This window comes from Equus caballus, chromosome 7, assembly GCF_041296265.1.
Source record: "Equus caballus isolate H_3958 breed thoroughbred chromosome 7, TB-T2T, whole genome shotgun sequence".
Taxonomy (NCBI): Eukaryota; Metazoa; Chordata; class Mammalia; order Perissodactyla; family Equidae; genus Equus; species Equus caballus.
In genome coordinates this window covers 81,981,898-81,999,600 of record NC_091690.1, presented here as the reverse complement: position 1 = coordinate 81,999,600, position 17,703 = coordinate 81,981,898, and the positions used below count along the sequence as shown (strand labels likewise).

Below are 17,703 nucleotides of genomic sequence, written 5' to 3'. Positions count from 1 at the left end.
GTTACAACACTGATTCAAATGCTAAACCCAAGTTAAGAGCTCCAGGCTCGAGAAGAGCCAGCCTCTTCCCAGCGGCCTTCTGAAGCCCACTGGCCTCTGTAGTCCGTCCAGAGGACTTCACGCCACAACAAACCTTTCACCAAAGACCCTCACCTGAGTACAGCGAGTCAGGGGGGCCACATGTGTATCCCATTATATTCAGTAAACTACTCTGTGCCAGGCCCGGGGGTGTATGGTAGGTAAAACACACCCCCCGACTCCAGGGGCTGACTGGTGAAAGCCCAGATGACTGGACAGTTCAACAGATTGTCCTCACACACTGTGGTCGGTGTGTTGAGACACCCCAGATACTTGGGGATCCCAGAGGAGACACCTAATCCAGACCGGGGGTGGGAGCAGTGGAGCATCAGAGTCAGAGACGGCTCCTGCATCACTCCCAGAGTGAGAGGGGAACATTCCAGAATGGGGAGGCCTGTTTGAACCCCTCCCCACACACACACTCAGATCATTCTGGCAGCCCCTACTCCTCCAGAGGAGAACTACCCCTCCAAAGCGGGGAGGGAGGCAGGAGTCACGAACCAGCGTGGCGTTTTATTAACAGTCTGAACCTGAACGCAGAGGGCATTCACCTGCCCCACCCGCCTCCCGTTCCCGAGTCCTTCCCAGCTGCCCTTCCCCTCGAAGACCCCCGGGGTCAAAATGAGGTATGATCTTTACTACCGTTTAAATTAACTTTCAAACTCTCTATTCTTAACTTTAAAAGCAGAGGAATTGAACTGTTTCAAAGGAAGCTCCTTTGTTGATGGCCCTGAATTTAAAAATGTTACCTTCCTCTGATTTAAGAAGTTTCATAAAACAAAATAATTTAACCACACTCTAGCTATGCTATGATCATTCATAACAAATATCTGTTTATCTATTCTACTCGGGGAAGCAACTGTTCCAAGGAGCTAAGCTTTTCAGATAAAGTCCCCTTTCCATCCTAATTTAAAAAAAAAAAAAAAAGCTTCAGTGTGGCTTTTTAAAATGAAATTATAACTCCTGTATCTTAACCTGAGCACACCAATCATAATTTAATTTAAAGCTGTCCCGATGACTCAGGGTCATCACCGCATTAGCCAGTGCCCATCTTAGAGGTATTCTGTCCCAGGCTGCTGTGCTGCGCATTCTTCTGTCTGCTTTTCATAACTATCCTGTTTCCTCCCTCACTACTGACCGTCAAATAATAACAAACACAGGCACACTAATGAGGTCCCAAGCTCAGGGCTAAGCAGTCATGATTATTAGCTCATCTCATTCTGAGAAGGTAGGTCCTCTCATTAGCCTCATTTTGCAGATCAGGAAACAGTTAAGAGCCTGCCCAAGGCCATCAGTGAGAGATAGGGCTGCCTCTGAAGCCGGAGCCCAGGCTCAGCGCACGACACGCTCGTGACTATAAGCAGTCATGATTATTAGCTCATCTCATTCTGAGAAGGTAGGTCCTCTCATTAGCCTCATTTTGCAGATCAGGAAACAGTTAAGAGCCTGCCCAAGGCCATCAGTGAGAGATAGGGCTGCCTCTGAAGCCGGAGCCCAGGCTCAGCGCACGACACGCTCGTGACTCCGCCTGCAGACAGCCCTCTCCCCACTTCTTGTTGGCTTCCTTACGTCTGTCCCAGGATAGGAAACAAGATGACCAAGCTTACCCAAATTCTGTGTAAAGTAGGAATAAACAGGAGATGAGATGGGAACATGGGAGGACGGCAGCTAAAAGGTACGGGGTTTCTTTGGGGAATGATAAAAGTGACTCTGCAAACATCATAAAAAGCATTGACTTGTGCACTTTAAGTGGGTGGATTGTACGCTGTGTGAATTATATCTCAATAAAACAGTTTAAACAGAAGAAGAAATAGGAGAGCTGGGGGAGCACTAATGTGCATTTTGGTTGCTGAGAAATTTTCACGTTGTCGTCAGCGTTGGCCAAGTTCCAGCTGGGTGCTCTTGTAGACAGGCAAACTCTAGCTTGGCAACATGATAAGATTCAAAGCGAATAAAAGACAGCTTCTGGCTACCACCAGGGGTTTCCTATCTTCTCGTCTGTGCCTCCTGACTTGATTCCATTGATAGCGCCCCCTCCCTCTCACCGTGACCCAGCCCGGGTCCCAGTAGAGAATGTCAGCTTCCTAAGGAGCCAGCGCCTGTGGCAAGCTGTGCCCCCCCCCCCGCTGGCCTCCTGACCAGGGCCTGGCCTGCAAAATGAGAGCTTCTCTGAGCAGCCTGAGGCACTGGCTCCCTGGAGTCGGCCCCAATTCCAGAAAGGTTATGTCTGAACCCAGCTCAGCTCTGACAGCTGCTCCCAGGCTTTGGGTGCTCATCTTTCTTACAGCCCCAGTTTTTCTTCTTTTTGTAGGAAGCTGTTTCACTTCCTGGTTTTAGTTTGTGCCTTTACATTAGACTTAGAATAGTCTGTTTTTTTCCAATAAGAGAGAAGAAGACAATGGTTATAAAGAAAAGCCTTGTCCAAGGGCCAGGAATATTCAGGCTTGTCGGAGGAGCCAGGGCGAGGGAGGGCTTTTTCAAACTGGAAACCCCATCTTACGTCACAGTTTGAAACCCAACCCACAGACTCTGGGTATCTGGAGACCTGCTGCTGCCTCCAGGCCTGTGGGCTCCTCACAAGAAGGCTCCAGATCACCATTTCTGCTCCAGAATGTCAGCGAGGAGCCAGAGACAGAGAGGAAGCTGGGGAGAGGGCTCCTCCCGAAACTGTTCGCTTCTGAATATTTGCATAATGAAGCCTCTACTGAGCAGTGAAGCTGAAAGACAAAACTGGGGGTGCACAGTCCAGAGGACACTGGGACATCTGAGGGGTAGTCCAGGGACCAGGCCGCCCTTTGGCAGAAAAGAAGCCAGTGGGCAGGGGGGAGCTTTGACCTCGCTTCCCTCCATTTCATTCAGAAGCTGGCAACTATATCCTGGGGAGAGGCACCCAAAGCCCCCCCCCGACTGGAGATGGGACAGCCTTGTGACCAAATGTGGGGTTCTTGATTCAAAAGATATGGGTTTCAGTTCCTGCTCTGTCACTCACTCGCTATGTGTCCTTGTGCAAGTTAATTTAACTTCTCTGAGCCTTAGTTCCCTCATCTGCAAAACTGAGATCATAGACATCCACCAGGTAAGTGTGGTGTGGGGATTAAAGAACGGGGGTGAGCTGCACAGCCCCGCACTTGGGCCACCGTACGCAGAGCTGCTATTGCTGCCCGTCTCCACAGCAGGAAGGTGGATAAAGAGTTAACATTTACAGGGGGCTCACTGTGACCCAAGCACTGTCCTAAGCCTTTCACATATGTTAATTCCCTCATTCCTCACAACACCCCATGAAAGTAGATCCTACTACCATCCCCACTTTATAGACAAGGAAGAAACTGGGACACAGAGAGGTTTCCTAATCTGCCCAAGGTCACGGAGGGTACTAGTGAGCGGCAGAACCCAGTGATCAAGGGAGCTGCGGCCACCCTGATGTGGTATCTGTGGTGGCAGTGGAGAAACAGGACATCTTTCCTCTGCCACATATCCACGGCTCACCAACACAGGCTGAGTCCTGGGCTGGATCCCGGGGAGGCAGTAGGAGCCAGGTACAGTCCCCCAGGAGCAGCCGGCCAAAAGGGGCAGGGATGCAAACCGAGACCACCACATCCTAGTAAGTAGGGACAGGATCAAATTTCTGGAGAGGAGTTCGCAGAGGAATTTCTGGAAACCCTGGAGCACAGCTGGACTCTGAGTGAGAAGGCTTCCATCTTGCCGTGAGACTGGGCACTGACAGGAGGAAAACAGTCTCCTCCTGCAGACGTCAGGCCGTGTCACTCTGTAACAGACACTGGCCTCAGAAACCTATTATTCCCAGTAATAAAAAATGCCAGGACTCCTTCTGTTCGTATTAGGACGGGTCTAAAATGCTCAGTTCATCAGACACAGAAGGTCCTGCAGACTGCTCAGTTCATCGCCAGCCCTGTTAAGCTCAGGCAGCACGGACAAGGATCTCTACAGTCAAGCTCTGCTTCCCCCTCAGGGGTGACCATGCTGCGCCTGGGGCCACCACCACACCTCACCCGACACGAGGCTGGCACTTGAGCTGGCTGATGGCACCAATGCCCCCCCTTCAGGGGCACAGCGCCTCGGAGGAAGGAAAGCACTTATTTTAACGATGGTGAGGCTCTGTTCTTGCTTTTATACCAGTACTCCACTTTTTACTTCTTTACCAAAAAAGTTAAGGAAACAGTGCAATTCCATATTCCCAAGAAAGGAAAGGACTTGCCTTTAAAAATAAGGAGGTAGCTTAGCAAGGCCCTGATGGCTGACCAGGTCTCAGAGAGGGCTTATGTCCCACTGCGTTAGCCGTTGAGGTCTGCAGTGTGCTGGCCAAGCAGGCGCCAGCTACAGCTCCACTGGACGCTTCCTCAAAGCTTTTATTCTTTAATTCTGCTGTCCCAGGTAAGATAAACTGTGAAAGGGTGAGGGCTTCCCCATTGCACTTGGACTAAGATGCAAACTCCTTATCAGGGTGCACAAGGCCAGTGGATCTGGGCCCTGCCCACCCCTCCAGCCTCAGGTCAGGGCACTGCCCCCCGGACCACACCTCTGCCTACAGGGCCTCCTTGAAGACACTTGAGGGCCTTTGTCCTGGCTCCTCCAACCCAGCTCTGTGCATAGCCAGCTCCTCTACACCCTTTAAGTATCAGCTACCATGTCACCTTGAGAGTCCTTCCCCAACTAGCTAATGGGAAAAAGGACTCTCACACCCCTCATTCCCCCCCCACCCCCTTCTCTCTCCACTCCCTATTCATCTCCTTCCTAGCACCTCTGCTGGGCCTGGGCCTGTTTGTCCTCAGATCCTCTCCCGTCCTCCCCTGTGTTTACAGCTATCTGTCAGCTGGCTTCCGGCCAGGTTTGGCTAATGGTAACAACTGGGGGAAATTGGAAGGCGGCAGAAGGATTAAAGCCAGGTGACTTCTGCCTCCATCGCTGCCTTGGGAGGCGTCTCTGCAGCTGTTGCCTCTCCTTGGCTCCAGTTTCCATTGGAAAGGCCCCCACAGTTCCAACCTCTCCACCCTGGGCTCCGGCCACACCACCTCTTTCCATTGTCTCTCCAGCCTAGTCGGGTAGCTGCTTCCTGCTGTGTCTAATCTCTGGGCTGCTCCCCTCGCCTGCTTGTCTCCTCAGTTCTCCACCTCTGTAACCAATTCCCTGTGTTCAAATCCTATTTCCATTGCTCAACTGGTTTCTGTATTTCTAGTTAGACACTGACTGACACAGCATTTATCATAACTCAGCATTTTTAAATTAATTTGTCCAGTTAATTACTGTCTGGACCAACTGTAAGCTCTACGGGGCAGGGACGGTATCTACCCTGTTCATTGGTGCACCCCAGTGCCCACCTGGCAAATGCTGAGCTGAGTTAATCAATAAGGCAAAGTACTTGTCAGGGGAAGAAGGAAGTAAAATCGATGTTTCCCAAGAAATCCTCAAATTTCCAAAAGGAAAATGGAAATGTCTTTTAGAAAGGGTGTGTATTTATGATTTGCTACTAAAGCAGCAGCAGAGAGATAGCGGTTTTTGACCTTTTCAACCAAACAGAGCCACCAAAATGTCCTTCAAAAAATAAGTGATGAATTAAGCAGCCTCGGTTAAGAAATCATGCAGCTCTCGGGCATAGGCCAGTCCCCAGGAGGGGCCTCACCTCAGGACGCACACCCACAGCCTGCCTGGGTCTCACAACCGTGCACCCGGGAGCTGAGTCGTGGGAAGGAACAAACCTTTTTGCAGTCTCCACAGACTTCTGCTCTGCCAGCTCCTTCTGCAGCTCCCTCTCCTTGGCCTCCTTCTGCCCGATGGGGCAGTCCTCGGGGACGGTGAACAGGGACAGAGCATCTTTGCTGTCCTCTTCTCGGAGCACTTTAGCAAACACCTTCTCGGCCAGGAGCCGGACTTGCTCATCCACCTCAGAGATGTTCAGCTTGGGGAACTGGCGCGGCATCTCGGCTGGCGGGAAAAGAACAAGCATTGAGCTTCACGAGTTACGGGATGGCGTGAACCACGGGGGGGGAGGAGGAGAAGGTCCTGAAACGAGGGCCCGGCCCCCCTGGTCCTTAGGGTCCGCTGTCTACTCAGGAATTCCCCAGACCAAACCCAGCCCGCCAACTTTAAAAACTAGCTCAATGAGTCGCTCGGATGTCAAGAGTGTGGGGTCACTTATATTTCACGAGGAAACAAAGGATCGGAAGGCCAAGAGGAGCTGTCCAACCAAGTGTGCCTCCATTTTCCCGAACTCGGGGAAGCCACCGCACGCTGGCAGCCCTGCCTTTCTCGACTTTGTTTCCACGATGGAAAAGGGAGAGAAGAGTTCAGAACTGGCCTCCTGCAGACCGTTCCGGGAGGCCGTTCCGGTGCAACAACGACCAAACCTTGCTCCCACTGCACAGAGGGGAAGACCGAGGCCCAAGGAGTCTAAGGATAACTTGAGGTCCCAGAGATGACAGCGGATCCCTGGGGAACCCAAAGCTGCCTTCTTCATTTCATAAATGGGGACCTTTGCTGAAAAAAAAGAATCTGCAAATACAGTTCCACCATCTCCCAAACCCCCCAGAACTTCTTACAAGACACAGCAAATAAGACAAAGGTTTGAGACAAGGACACCCTCGACTTTCACAACGCAGCTGAAGACTCACTTCCTCAAGAAAGCCTGCCCTCAGCCACCTCTCTGATTGGTTCCTTACTGTCAGCAGCTGGCCTAGCCACCTGGTTGGTTCCTTTCTTTTCTTTCTGTCTGTCTTTCTTTCAACAGTTATATAGCACCTACGTACACCCTGCCAAGCCCTTCATACTTATGAACTCAGTTAGTCTTATTATTCCCACTTTACAGATGAGAAAATGAAGGCACAGAGAGTTATCTTGCCCAGGGCACACCTTCAATAGGTGGCAGAGACCGGTGCTGTCCTCAGCCTTTGGCTCCCCAGTCATGTTCCTCTCTGAGACCCTGCTCAGGGATTTGAACCCTGGCACCTGGTTCCAGCACCTGTATTCTTAACCACTATGCTGTGCTGCTTCTCTTTGTCCATTTGGGTGTCCGGGCAGGTCTCCTCGCTGTCCCCAGCCTCACACGTGTGGAACAGGTGAATACCACATCTTTTCGACAAGCCGCCTCCACCAGGAGCAGCTCTGGAAGAGGAGCTTCCTGTCCCCCTACTACCATAATTTCTTTAAGGAAGGTTCAAAGAGAGAAGTGTTGGGTTTTGTCAGCCCGACAGATGAGGAAGAAGGTAAGAGCAGGCCCAGCTGCTGTCTGGCAGGGAGAGGAAGCAATGGCAGGTCAGGAGGGACACACTGAGCAGCCTTGGGACAGTCATTCTCTGCTCCTCACAATTCTCTCACCTGTGGGATGAAGGAATTGCACTAAATGGGCTCCAAGGCCCACTTAAGTGGTGGAATTCTCGATACCAGACAGGTTTCGGTGCCACGGAGGCCTGCTGCCCTGGTCATCTCTCATTCATGACACAGACAGGAAGGAGGAAGCCGGGCTGGTAACGGGCAGTCAAAGCACATCTCCGGGCCCCTTGGCTCTGACACCAATTTCCTCCTTCCCTCCACACCCAGGGCCGTGCCTTTCCTGGGCCTCCTCACCCTCAGGGGGAGGGGGAGGGAGCTGATGAGGACAGTGGCACCTCGGCACCAAATGTACTGGTCTGTGCAGCAGAGGCCAGGACGGCAAAGGCCTGTCCTGCAAAGAGGAAGAGGAGCTGCACTGACCGTGGAGATTTCCACGTCCCGATAGGAGAGAGAAGGGGAAGCTGGAAACCATCAGAGGAGACACTGGGAGAAGAAAGCGACAGAGGAGAGAAAGACAAAGAACTGGACCCAGGAGGAGCTGTGAGGCCAGAACAAAGCTGGACCCCCACCCCCAAGTCGCAGGCCAAGGTCAAGTGCGGCATTCCAAAACCTCACATGGCACCTCAGAAGTAGACAGCAGACAGGCCCAGGCGAGGTGCGGCCAATACCGGCAAGCACCCACCCCATCTGACAGAGTAAACTCGCTTCTAGAAACTGCTTCTAAGAAAAGAATCTGAAGGAAGGAAAAAGCACAACGATGTTTGCCTGCACTCTTTACATAAATAGTTAAAAACGTCCAAATAAAAGCACACTCGCTTGAAAGAAAAGTTAAGCAAGCAAAATTATAATTATGAGGACAGTGCAATCACATAAATAATATCTTGTGAAATAACAGTAAATGAAAAAATTAATACATAAAACTGTACCCGCCCTTTGGTTACAATGATATGAAAATGGATCCCCTTATGGACAAGGGCTGCATGAGGGACACACACTCAAATGGCCAGGTGGCAGATTGCCTGTGGGTGAGGCAGTCCCTGGTTTCGATAGCTAATGCTATTATAATGTCATTTTAACAAATACAAAGAAGATAGAAAGAAAATGAACAGACTTAAGAGTTTATAAAAAAAGAAAAATAGGAAACAAATCAAAGTTCTACATCCCAGGTTTTGGCAAGTAGGGTCCTCTCCCACCTAACCCACACAGAGAGAGGGCAGCCCAAGGAAACTACACCACTGAGACCCAGCTCTGCGTTAGCTCTTGTCCTGGACTGGAAGCTGCCCACCACAACCTTTCCACCCCCTCCCCTGGCCCCCACAAACACACATGGCCTGACCTAGCCACTGCACCAGGCCCCCTCAGAAACGGGCATGTGGGGAGCCCTTTGTGTCTGATGGCTGTTATGCCAGATCCTGCCATGTTTTTCCATGAGGCATTTTTAGCTTGCTCAAGTCAACTACACATACTTTTTGGAATGTATCTTTCTACAAAAGATCTTCCTTTTTTTTTAGCTTAAAAAGCTTAAATCAGCCTTTTCCAAACTGGGTCCCATGAGACGTCAATGCCTCTTGCTGGTAAAACAGGTCCTGTGGTCAGTTATTAGGAAGATTCTGCTTTCCACAGCCCCTCACCCCAGATTCACAAGGCACATCAAAGACTCGAGGATCATAGAGTAGCATTTCCCCATAGACCCTTTTTTTTACGGAACCCACATGAATCTCTTGCAGAATTACTACCAATGTCTTAAATAATTGGTGACAACTTCATGCCATGCCTTAATATGGACCACATAACCCAGGTGGAGTACTGGGTTAAGTCAGTGGGCCTTAGAAGTCGTCTGGACATTTACTGTCTTCTGGACATCCTTAGCGGACAGCTCCCACCTGCCAACCCCTCGCTCCAGAGCTTGTCTCCCTTCTCAGACCCACAGACCCCTGCCTGGCCAGGATGCCTAGGAAAGCTCACTCTACAAATACCAAGCAGAGCTTCAGTGCCCACTGCTTGTTCAAGCCTGGCTTTCAACTGTTTGTCGGCTGATGCCAAAAGGCTTGGGAGGCTCAACCGAATTTACCAGCATCGCCAGTGATACGGCTTATCTCATTGTTACACACGACACCCTCCAACGAGCATATAGAAGTGTCCCAAAGTTAGAAAGCAGTAAAATGCCACCAATTTCAATAAATGGTAACTTTTCAACCCTCCAAAAAGGAAGCACAGTGCCACTTAAATCCCCTCCCGACACAGATGGAGCTGCTTCTTGCTCTTGACGGACTCCCTTCATCAGAACCCATGACACAGACCTGAGGCTGGCACCGGAGACTCCATGGCTGATCCTGAGGATGCCACACGGGCGATGCACGCGTGCTGCCCTGAGGCTGAGCTGAGTCAGTGTGTAAGGCAGCTAGCTGGGTCCTGCCTGCCGCTGCTAAGGTGGGAGGTCTCTGCTTTGCATGTCAGTGAAGCAGCCAGTGAGCAAGAGCAGGAAAAGCCTGGGCTGGAAATTCTTCCGTGAATGTGAAATGTAAGTGGAAAATTCCCAAGGGTCCTAAAGGGCCCAGGTAAGGCCCGGGAGCCGCAGCTGCTGTATCCTGAATGCGGGGTCCTGGCCCTGTTTGCTACCCTCTCCAGAGCGAGAAACTAAAGCCGCCGCTGCCCCAGCACAGCAGCACAGTCCGCCTTCCTGACTGACCACAGAAGATAAGCCGCAGCCTCCCTCTAACGCCCAGACCCCTCCTGAGAGCAGAGCAGCAACGTGCATGCCTGCGATACCATCGCCTCTGCTGCCTCCGTGTTGAACAGCACTTCAGGCTGGGCTAGCAACAGGGCTCATCTGACCAAGGGGATTCATCTACAGCACAGCCTGCCCACCCTCCCTTAGAGGGCCCCCCAAAAACAACTGTCCTGAGGGCACCCCGGGACTGGCAGGGGGAGCTCTGAGCCCAGCTGCCAATACAAGCTCCTCCCTCCCCTCCTCCTCTAAAAGGGGGAAGGACCATGAATGGCTCCCTCCCCTCCCAGGAAAGGACAGAGACTCAGGGAGGGGGACACCTCAGCGCAGGAGCAGGCCAGAATGAAAAGCTGGCATGCCTTGTCCCACTCCTTCCTTTCTTCCCTGAAGGAAGCCGCACATCACAGGTGACTGGGCAGTCTGACGAGCTCCACCAGGGAGTGCATGCGCACACACACACATACACACACGTACACACAGAAAAGTGCGCCCCACCGGAGCCACCTGAGCCCATCCACCTCCCCTTCTTACTGCCGTCCACCGTTCCCACGTGGACCTCCAGCTCTGAGAAGCCTCCTGAGCACCGGCTGGACTCGGCCACCCTGCCACCAGCAGCTGTCACTCTCCCTGGGGAAGGTGGAGCCACTTTAAATGGCCCACAGGAGCAGTCCTCTAACAGCAAGCAGGGTGAATTGAAACAGCATCACAGGGGCACAAAGCTCCGTTCCTCCCTTTAGGAGAAGGACAGTCCTGTGTGGGAAGGCTCAGAACAGACACACGGCCTCCCAGTGACTTAGACAAATGGCGTGGGTCTGGGAAATAACCATGAGCAAAATGGCTATTTCTGTGGTGCTGTTGAAATCCTGGGGAGAAGAGCCGAGAAAGGATGGGTCAGTTGTTTACTGCAAGGCTAGCTCTAGCCCTGACTTGGGCCTGAGTCACCTTCTCATGTCCAATCGTGAGGTTGTGCCTTCCTGAGCCCACATAATAATTCCTGTGCATGCGGAGCAGGATTACAGCGTTGACACACAATCCTCAGGCCGCTGCTGGGCTTTACTACCCAGAGATTATGACCCACCTGTCCTCACAGCTGTTTTATAAACAGTGCAACCAGCAGGCTACAAGCAACCTCGAGGGAGGGTAATATTTAGTCTTTAAATAATTAAGTGGACTTAAAGCATGGAGCGAAAAAAACCCAAGCCCTTAGTACCGTTCTGCCGGAAAGGAGGAGGGGCAAATGATTCCTTCTGCTGGCAGGATGGAGGTTGCAATGGGAGCATCTTAGCACGTGCTTCTGGGAACCTCCCTGGACCCAACACATTCAGGGAACTTTATTCTGCACCTTTAACCAGACCGTGGATAGCCTTAGTCTAAAGGAGCATTTCCGAAGTATAGTTTGTAGAACATAAAAGGTCAGAAGGCTTGGAAAATACTGCTTACCATAGGCCCTTACAGGGACTCACGCACAAGTCCTACTAGCAGATTCTAAACACCCGAGAAGTCCTGCAGTAAGAAAGCTGCTTAACTTTGTTTCACCCAACACACTTATTTGACCCTCCCACCACTGCCACCATAGGAAAAGCACCTATTAATATCCCATGGCATGGGCTTTGGAAAATGCCTTCCATTCTGAGCCTTTGTTTTCCAACCTAGACAAAGCTGCCTTCCTGGGGCCCAGCTATGGATGTGACTCCAACAGGTCCAGACAGAGATGGGCAGCAGCCCCACTAAGATGACACAGGTTGGGACAATGGCCAAGGGTCCCACTGAACCAAAGGGATGCAAGATCCTTCCAAACAGTGGCAGTTCAGCAGCACACTGTGGCTCTGTCTTGGGAGGGCAAACTTCGCTCAGGACCTCACAATTCCACCTGAGTCTAACATGCCACTGCTTCTCGTGGCCTGGAAGTTCCTTTGGAGTGGGGAGCACTGGTTCCAAGCTCAGAGCCTCATTTCCCTTTTGAAGGAACACTAAGATGATCTATGATAACCCAGCCCAGGGCCTGCATCTCCTGCACAGGAGACCAGTCAGCAATCACTTTTATCACTTAAGGGAGCCTTACAAACCCCAAAAGACAGGAGAGGCTGGAATCAAATTATGTCTCATCAGGAAAGATACTACTCTGCCCCCCGACAAAAGGATTCTGTGGGCTTGCCTACAGGCATCCATTGTCTCTCTCATTTCTGAGGTGTGCGTGACTCACGCGGGAGTTGGGCAAAGGGGCTTCACCTGCCAAACATCAGCCCCATGACAGACCTTGCCCACCTCCTTCACTATTGTATCCCCATGCCTGGGATATGTAGGCATCAATAAATGTTTGTTGAATGCATGAAATAATGAATGAGTGAATGTGCTAAGTGATGAATCCACCTATGCAATCTCAAGAGTCAGTACAGTGTATGGTTAAGAATATGGACTCAAGCCAGACTAGCTGGGTTTGAATCCTCTTCCAGCACCTAGCTGCACGACCTTAGGCAAGATACAGTACTCAACTTCTCTGGCTCAGCTTTATCCCCTTAAAAATGGTGATAATAATAGTACTGATCTCACAGGTGGCCATGACAATTAAATAGCATACGCGCAGTGCTTAGAATAGTATCCGGCCCATAGTATGTGCTTCATAAGTATTATCCATGAACATCATTGTCATCACTGTCACCACGAAATCAGATACAAGAGAGTCCAACTGAGAAAATGAACATGAAGTTTCATCTAGACATGGAATCCTCTTATTCAGCATTATTTACTGAGCACTATTATGTGCCAGGTACTCTCTCAAGTTCCTGTTTGGGTGCAAGAAAAAGGAAATCATGTTTAAATGTGAAAACAAATCAGGAGAACTAGCTTTCTCCTCTATGAATGAAACTTCCTGCTGACTTTCCACAGCCAGCACTCCAGCCATGAGCCCATCCTCTTACGTGTCAGCCCCTTATATATCACAGCCCAAAGCCATGGTCCCCTGTCCTAGATATGCAGCCGGCACACGGAAAAACTAAGAGATTCATACATTTGAGGGAAGAACCAGGAAAGCCAATGAGTAGTTTTAGGGGAGAAAGGTCTCTCCCTGCTTAACCCTAAGGCTTGTTCTCACCTGCCCATGATATTTTCAAGATCTGGGATTGATTTTGAGGCCATTTGAAGAGAGATTCACCTAGTATAAGGATAAGAAAAACAGGCCTCATCTCTCAAAGAACTTCTTGACTTAGCTAAGAGCCACTCACCCCTTACCCAAGATCCCAGAAGGACTGAGGTTGGGCTGAGGGTGGAGCTGAGAGGTCCAGGCGTCTCCCAGCAACCCACCCAAGCGAGCCCCATGATTCTCAGACAAGGCAGCCCCATAACACCACCTTCAGAGCAAGCAGGCCCCTCAGAGCTGCAGCCAGAGTTGCAGCCAGACCAGACTAACTACCCTAAACCTGCTGTCAACACTCCAGGAGGTGAGAGCTGACAGGGGCTCCGTCTGCCTGGCTCATGGGCGCGCTACCACTCGGCACTGACCCTTCACAGCCCAGGGAAGAAGTTCTCCTCTGAAAGTTCCAGCTGCAGCCAGCTTTTCCCTGAAGATGGTCAAACGTTGGTCCCCACATCCAGGCGGATGGATAGCCAGCAAGGGCTCAGGATCATGCTAAAATTCCTCCCAGTGTTCCAACTTTCACCCAGCCCCTCTGCTAATTTGTCAACACCGAGCTTCCAGCCACATGCAAGGACGTAACAGTTGTGGGAGATGACACTCTAGTTAGCAAGCCTCTCTGACTCCAGGGCCTCTCAAAGCTCACCCCAGAGGCCTCTGTCAGCCAAGACAAGCCATTAGCAGCTCCGCTGGCAAAGCAGCTCCCAGGAAGTTCAAGGGCAGAAAGCAGACTGCCAGTGCGCCGGCCGCCTCCCTTGCCGGGACAGAGCCAAAGAAGTAGGGATGAAGGCCTCAAACGACCCCGTCACCCTGTCACCCGTCCATCCTCCTCCGGAAGTCCACCACAGCCATTGATACCAGGCCTGTCCTCAAGCACCTAGAAACCTGTCCCGGCGCTTAAGTGGCGGCAAGTCCCGGGTCCCTTAATTTCTCTAAACCTTGCGAATCCACTGTAGGCCGCCAGGGAGCTGAGATGCGGCTGGCTCACCTGCGGCCTCTGGAGCCCAGGCCACCGCAGGGACAGCGGCAGGACCACAGGCAGGGATGAGCCCGGGGTCGGCGCCGCCTCCTCGGTGAGCCGGGAAGCACGGAGCCGAGGAGCCGAGCCCGGGGCGCTCCCGTCCTGGGCCGCGGGGGGCGCGGGGCGCCGGCCCAAGGTCAGCGGCGCAGCATCGCGCGCACTCACCGGGTTCAGGGGACAGGGCCATGCCGCGGGCCCGAAGGGGACGGCCCGCAGGGCTGGAGCGCAGGTGGCGGCGCTGGGCAGGGCGCACGGCAGGCGCCGCGGAGGGGGCTGCCCAGCCCCACAGCCAGCCGGGCCAAGCCGCGCCCCCTCGCCCGGTGCCCACCGTGCAGCCCGCGGCAGGAGCCGAGGGCACAGCGCTGCAGAGCCCGGGCCCCTGAGCCTCGGGCCTGGCCAGCGCCACGGGGAGGGCCGCCCGCGCAGGGAAGGCGCCCGCCGGCCGCGCGCCGCACCAGCCGTGCCCTACCTGGGCGCGGGGCAGAGGAGAGGCGACAAGCTGGCCGCAGAGGGGCGCGGGCCGCCGCCGCCAGACGCTCCCTGAAACGCCCGGGCCGCGCTGCCACAGGAAACCTGAGCGCGCCGGGGGCCCGGCGGCCACCCTGTCCCTCGGCCGGAAGCGCGCCCGCCGCAGCCCGGGGTCAGACTCCAGCCAGGTCCCCGGACCTCGCCTCCACCGCCACCCGCCGGGCCCGAGGGCGCTGCCCACGGGCTTCGGATTTGCCCGCCCCCGCCCCGCCCGGACTTTTCCCAGGTGAGATTCTGGGGCCACGGCCCCCAAACAGGTGACTTACTCCCTGTGGCTGAACGGCCCCGCAAGCCTTGGTTTACTCCTGGGCGTCGGTCTGGTCCCTTGAATCACCTTCCTGCCCCTCCCAATACACACACACACGCGCGCGCACACACACACACGTCTTCTCCAACCCTCTGCTCTTGGGCCTATCGACCCGCCCCTCCAAGTCCGGACTGACCTCCCAGTTGCCAAAGCCAGTGGGAGCCGGTAGCTCTCCCCAGCCGGTGAACCTGCTGACCACGCCCTCCTTCCTGGAAAGATGGGAGGACAGTTTCCAGAGTTGGCCCTGCGGCCCCTCCCTCTCTCTCCCTCCAAATTTTCCACATACCTTGGTGAGCACAGGTTCTCGGCCTCCACGCCCTGGCTTTTTTGTTGCGGCGTTCCCCGGGGTCCCACCGCTGCCTGCCGCCTCCCAGTCTGCTGGCCCACTCCGGGGATCTCACCCACTCCGACGGTTTTAACAACTTCCTGCGTGCTAATGCCTCTTGAACCTCATCTCCAGCCCAGAGTGCTCCACAGCTGCGGATGGTGATTCGACTTCCTGGGGCACCCGTGGAAAGGTATCCAAACTCAGACTCCTAATATCCTCCCAGGAACGCGCCGGAACCTGCTCCTGCTCCCGGGCTTCCAGTCTTAGTCAGCGACACCGCCACCACCACCCTCTCCCCCAGGCCACACTTGGGAACCATCCTTGACTTTCTTTCTCTGTTTCATCTCTCACACCAAATTTGTCACCAAGGGGGAAACGAAACCATTCACTGGTGGGCACCCGCCACGTGTCCTCAGGGTGCCGGCTGCTTTCACACGGTCGTCTCGTTTAAGTACCAAGTTTTATTTTTTCTATCTTGTAGCCTGGTACTTATAACTTATTTATAAATGATATGCACATGCAACTTATTAATCTGTTATATATTATAAAGCACACTAAAAACCATTAAAGGACGTGGTGAAGGTGGAACAATAATTTAAAAATTTTTTTAATGAATGGTACAATATACCTTTTTCTTTCCAATTTAAAGTTATTAGCAAAAATATGTTTAGTGAGAGCAACGTGATTAAAAATGGCTTTAATAAATCTTAGTTCAATGTTTTATGAGACTAGAAAGTATGCTTTTAAGTTCAGTTAATGTCAATACTTAGTCCTAATGGCTGTTATTGCCTATATATATATACATGTGTATATGAATATATCTATATATGACAAAGATAAATAGAGCCAAATAGATTTCCATCTTTGACTACACTTATTAAACTATAATTCTTACTGTTTGAATCTCATCCACCAATTTGCAAACATGAAATTCTACCAGAAAACGCTTCTCTGTCCGTGATGCCAGTGTTCTCAACGATATTTTCATCAGTTGTTCTTGAGAATATTTTTAACCAGAGGATTTTTTAAACTCCTGAAACTCTTCGTCTGGAAGATCTTAAAATGAATTTAAAAGTGTATTTCTTAATTTTGAAGACTGTGGCTATGAGAGTCTGTATAGGTGGCTCTGACGTGCTTCATCTTGGCGTTAAAATCACATGATAATGGAAACAGTTCCAAACATCAATTTTCGAAGTGCTTTCCCCATAACCTGATTTTCCTAAAGCTGTTATTTTCTCAATTCCTTGCTAAAATGTCACCTCTACCTGAAAGGATACATTGTGTGTGCACTTGTGACACTCAGCCAGCACATCAGAGGTTAGCAAATTTAGTATACTTGTCCTTGTGTCAAAGAAATGAATCTTTAAATTCCTCAACTTTTAAGTTCTTTGCCTTGAGATAATCAGCAAACCTTTGAGTAATATAAAAGATTTTCATAGTCTCATTCCAGATCTCATTACAAAGTATTGTAAAGATTCTGTTGTATTTTCTGGGTTTTTTTCTAAATTAACCGTATTATTGACGTCCTATGGTATTTTGTGCTCTTCTAACTTCAACTTCTTTATTGTTGTGGTTTGTAAATGGATGATGCAATTGATGAGTTTCATATATAGTCCTTCCCTGCCCCCACCCCGGGTTTTTTGTTGCAGTCAGGGCGGCCATCCATCCGTGATTACTCTTACACATAAAAACCACAGCATGTTACACTAAATAAGCCTTTCACACTATAAACACATCTTTCCTTTAGTAGATCACAAGAAGTATTTCTTTATGAATGCCATTTGAAAAGTATGCAAAGACAAAGTGAAACATAGTAGCAACTTACAACCGACAATATAGCCCACCTTCTCAACACGTGGTGTGTTCAAAACCTTTTCTTCAAATCTTTGACAACAGTTTCTGCATGTCTTTAACAGAATATTTATTGTTGCCATCTTCTCTCTGTACTAATTTAGTCAAATACAACAGGGTTTTTTACAATAATATTGACTGACATTTTGCCTTGTAACATTAAGTAAGAAACCTCAAAAGAACTGTCTAAACATGTTTATTACATTTTAATAATATTTCACAAAAATATACAACTAAGTATTGCATGACTTAGCATATCTCCCCAAAAATTGTAGAGGTTTATCTTCATGCTCTAGGTGTTTAGAATTTACATGTCTTGCTGATCATGATGGCATATTTATATTATTATTAGCTAATACCTCATGGCCCAATATACACTCAGATTGGTTGTTGACATAGTGATGTAAATCCATATTTCAAGTAGTCTTTTTTATAAATTTGAACTTTT

The 17,703-nt window shown here is 51.0% G+C and overlaps 1 protein-coding gene and 1 long non-coding RNA gene across 9 annotated transcripts in view; one reads left to right on the top strand and one right to left on the bottom strand.

The window, feature by feature from the left end:
- AMPD3 (adenosine monophosphate deaminase 3) overlaps positions 1-15,714 on the bottom strand; it is a 45,346-nt gene extending 29,632 nt beyond the window's left edge. The window contains exons 1-2 of one of the 8 annotated variants that reach the window (XM_005612169.4): positions 15,363-15,714; positions 5,793-6,018 (exon numbers count right to left, since the gene is read on the bottom strand). In XM_005612169.4, coding sequence (XP_005612226.1) covers positions 5,793-6,013 — 221 coding nt within the window. In that variant the 5' untranslated portion in view covers positions 6,014-6,018; positions 15,363-15,714. Of the gene's footprint in view, positions 1-5,792; positions 6,019-7,407; positions 7,562-9,662; positions 10,316-10,621; positions 10,984-14,406; positions 14,964-15,035; positions 15,321-15,362 lie in introns of those variants that run through there. The other 7 variants (XM_005612167.4, XM_023646036.2, XM_023646037.2 and 4 more) reach the window with 7 other exon arrangements.
- On the top strand, positions 14,664-16,125 carry LOC138925210 (uncharacterized). Its single transcript, XR_011441123.1, has 2 exons — positions 14,664-14,995; positions 15,537-16,125. It is a non-coding gene; the product is annotated as an uncharacterized lncRNA (long non-coding RNA).
- Positions 16,126-17,703: the final 1,578 nt, after the last annotated feature.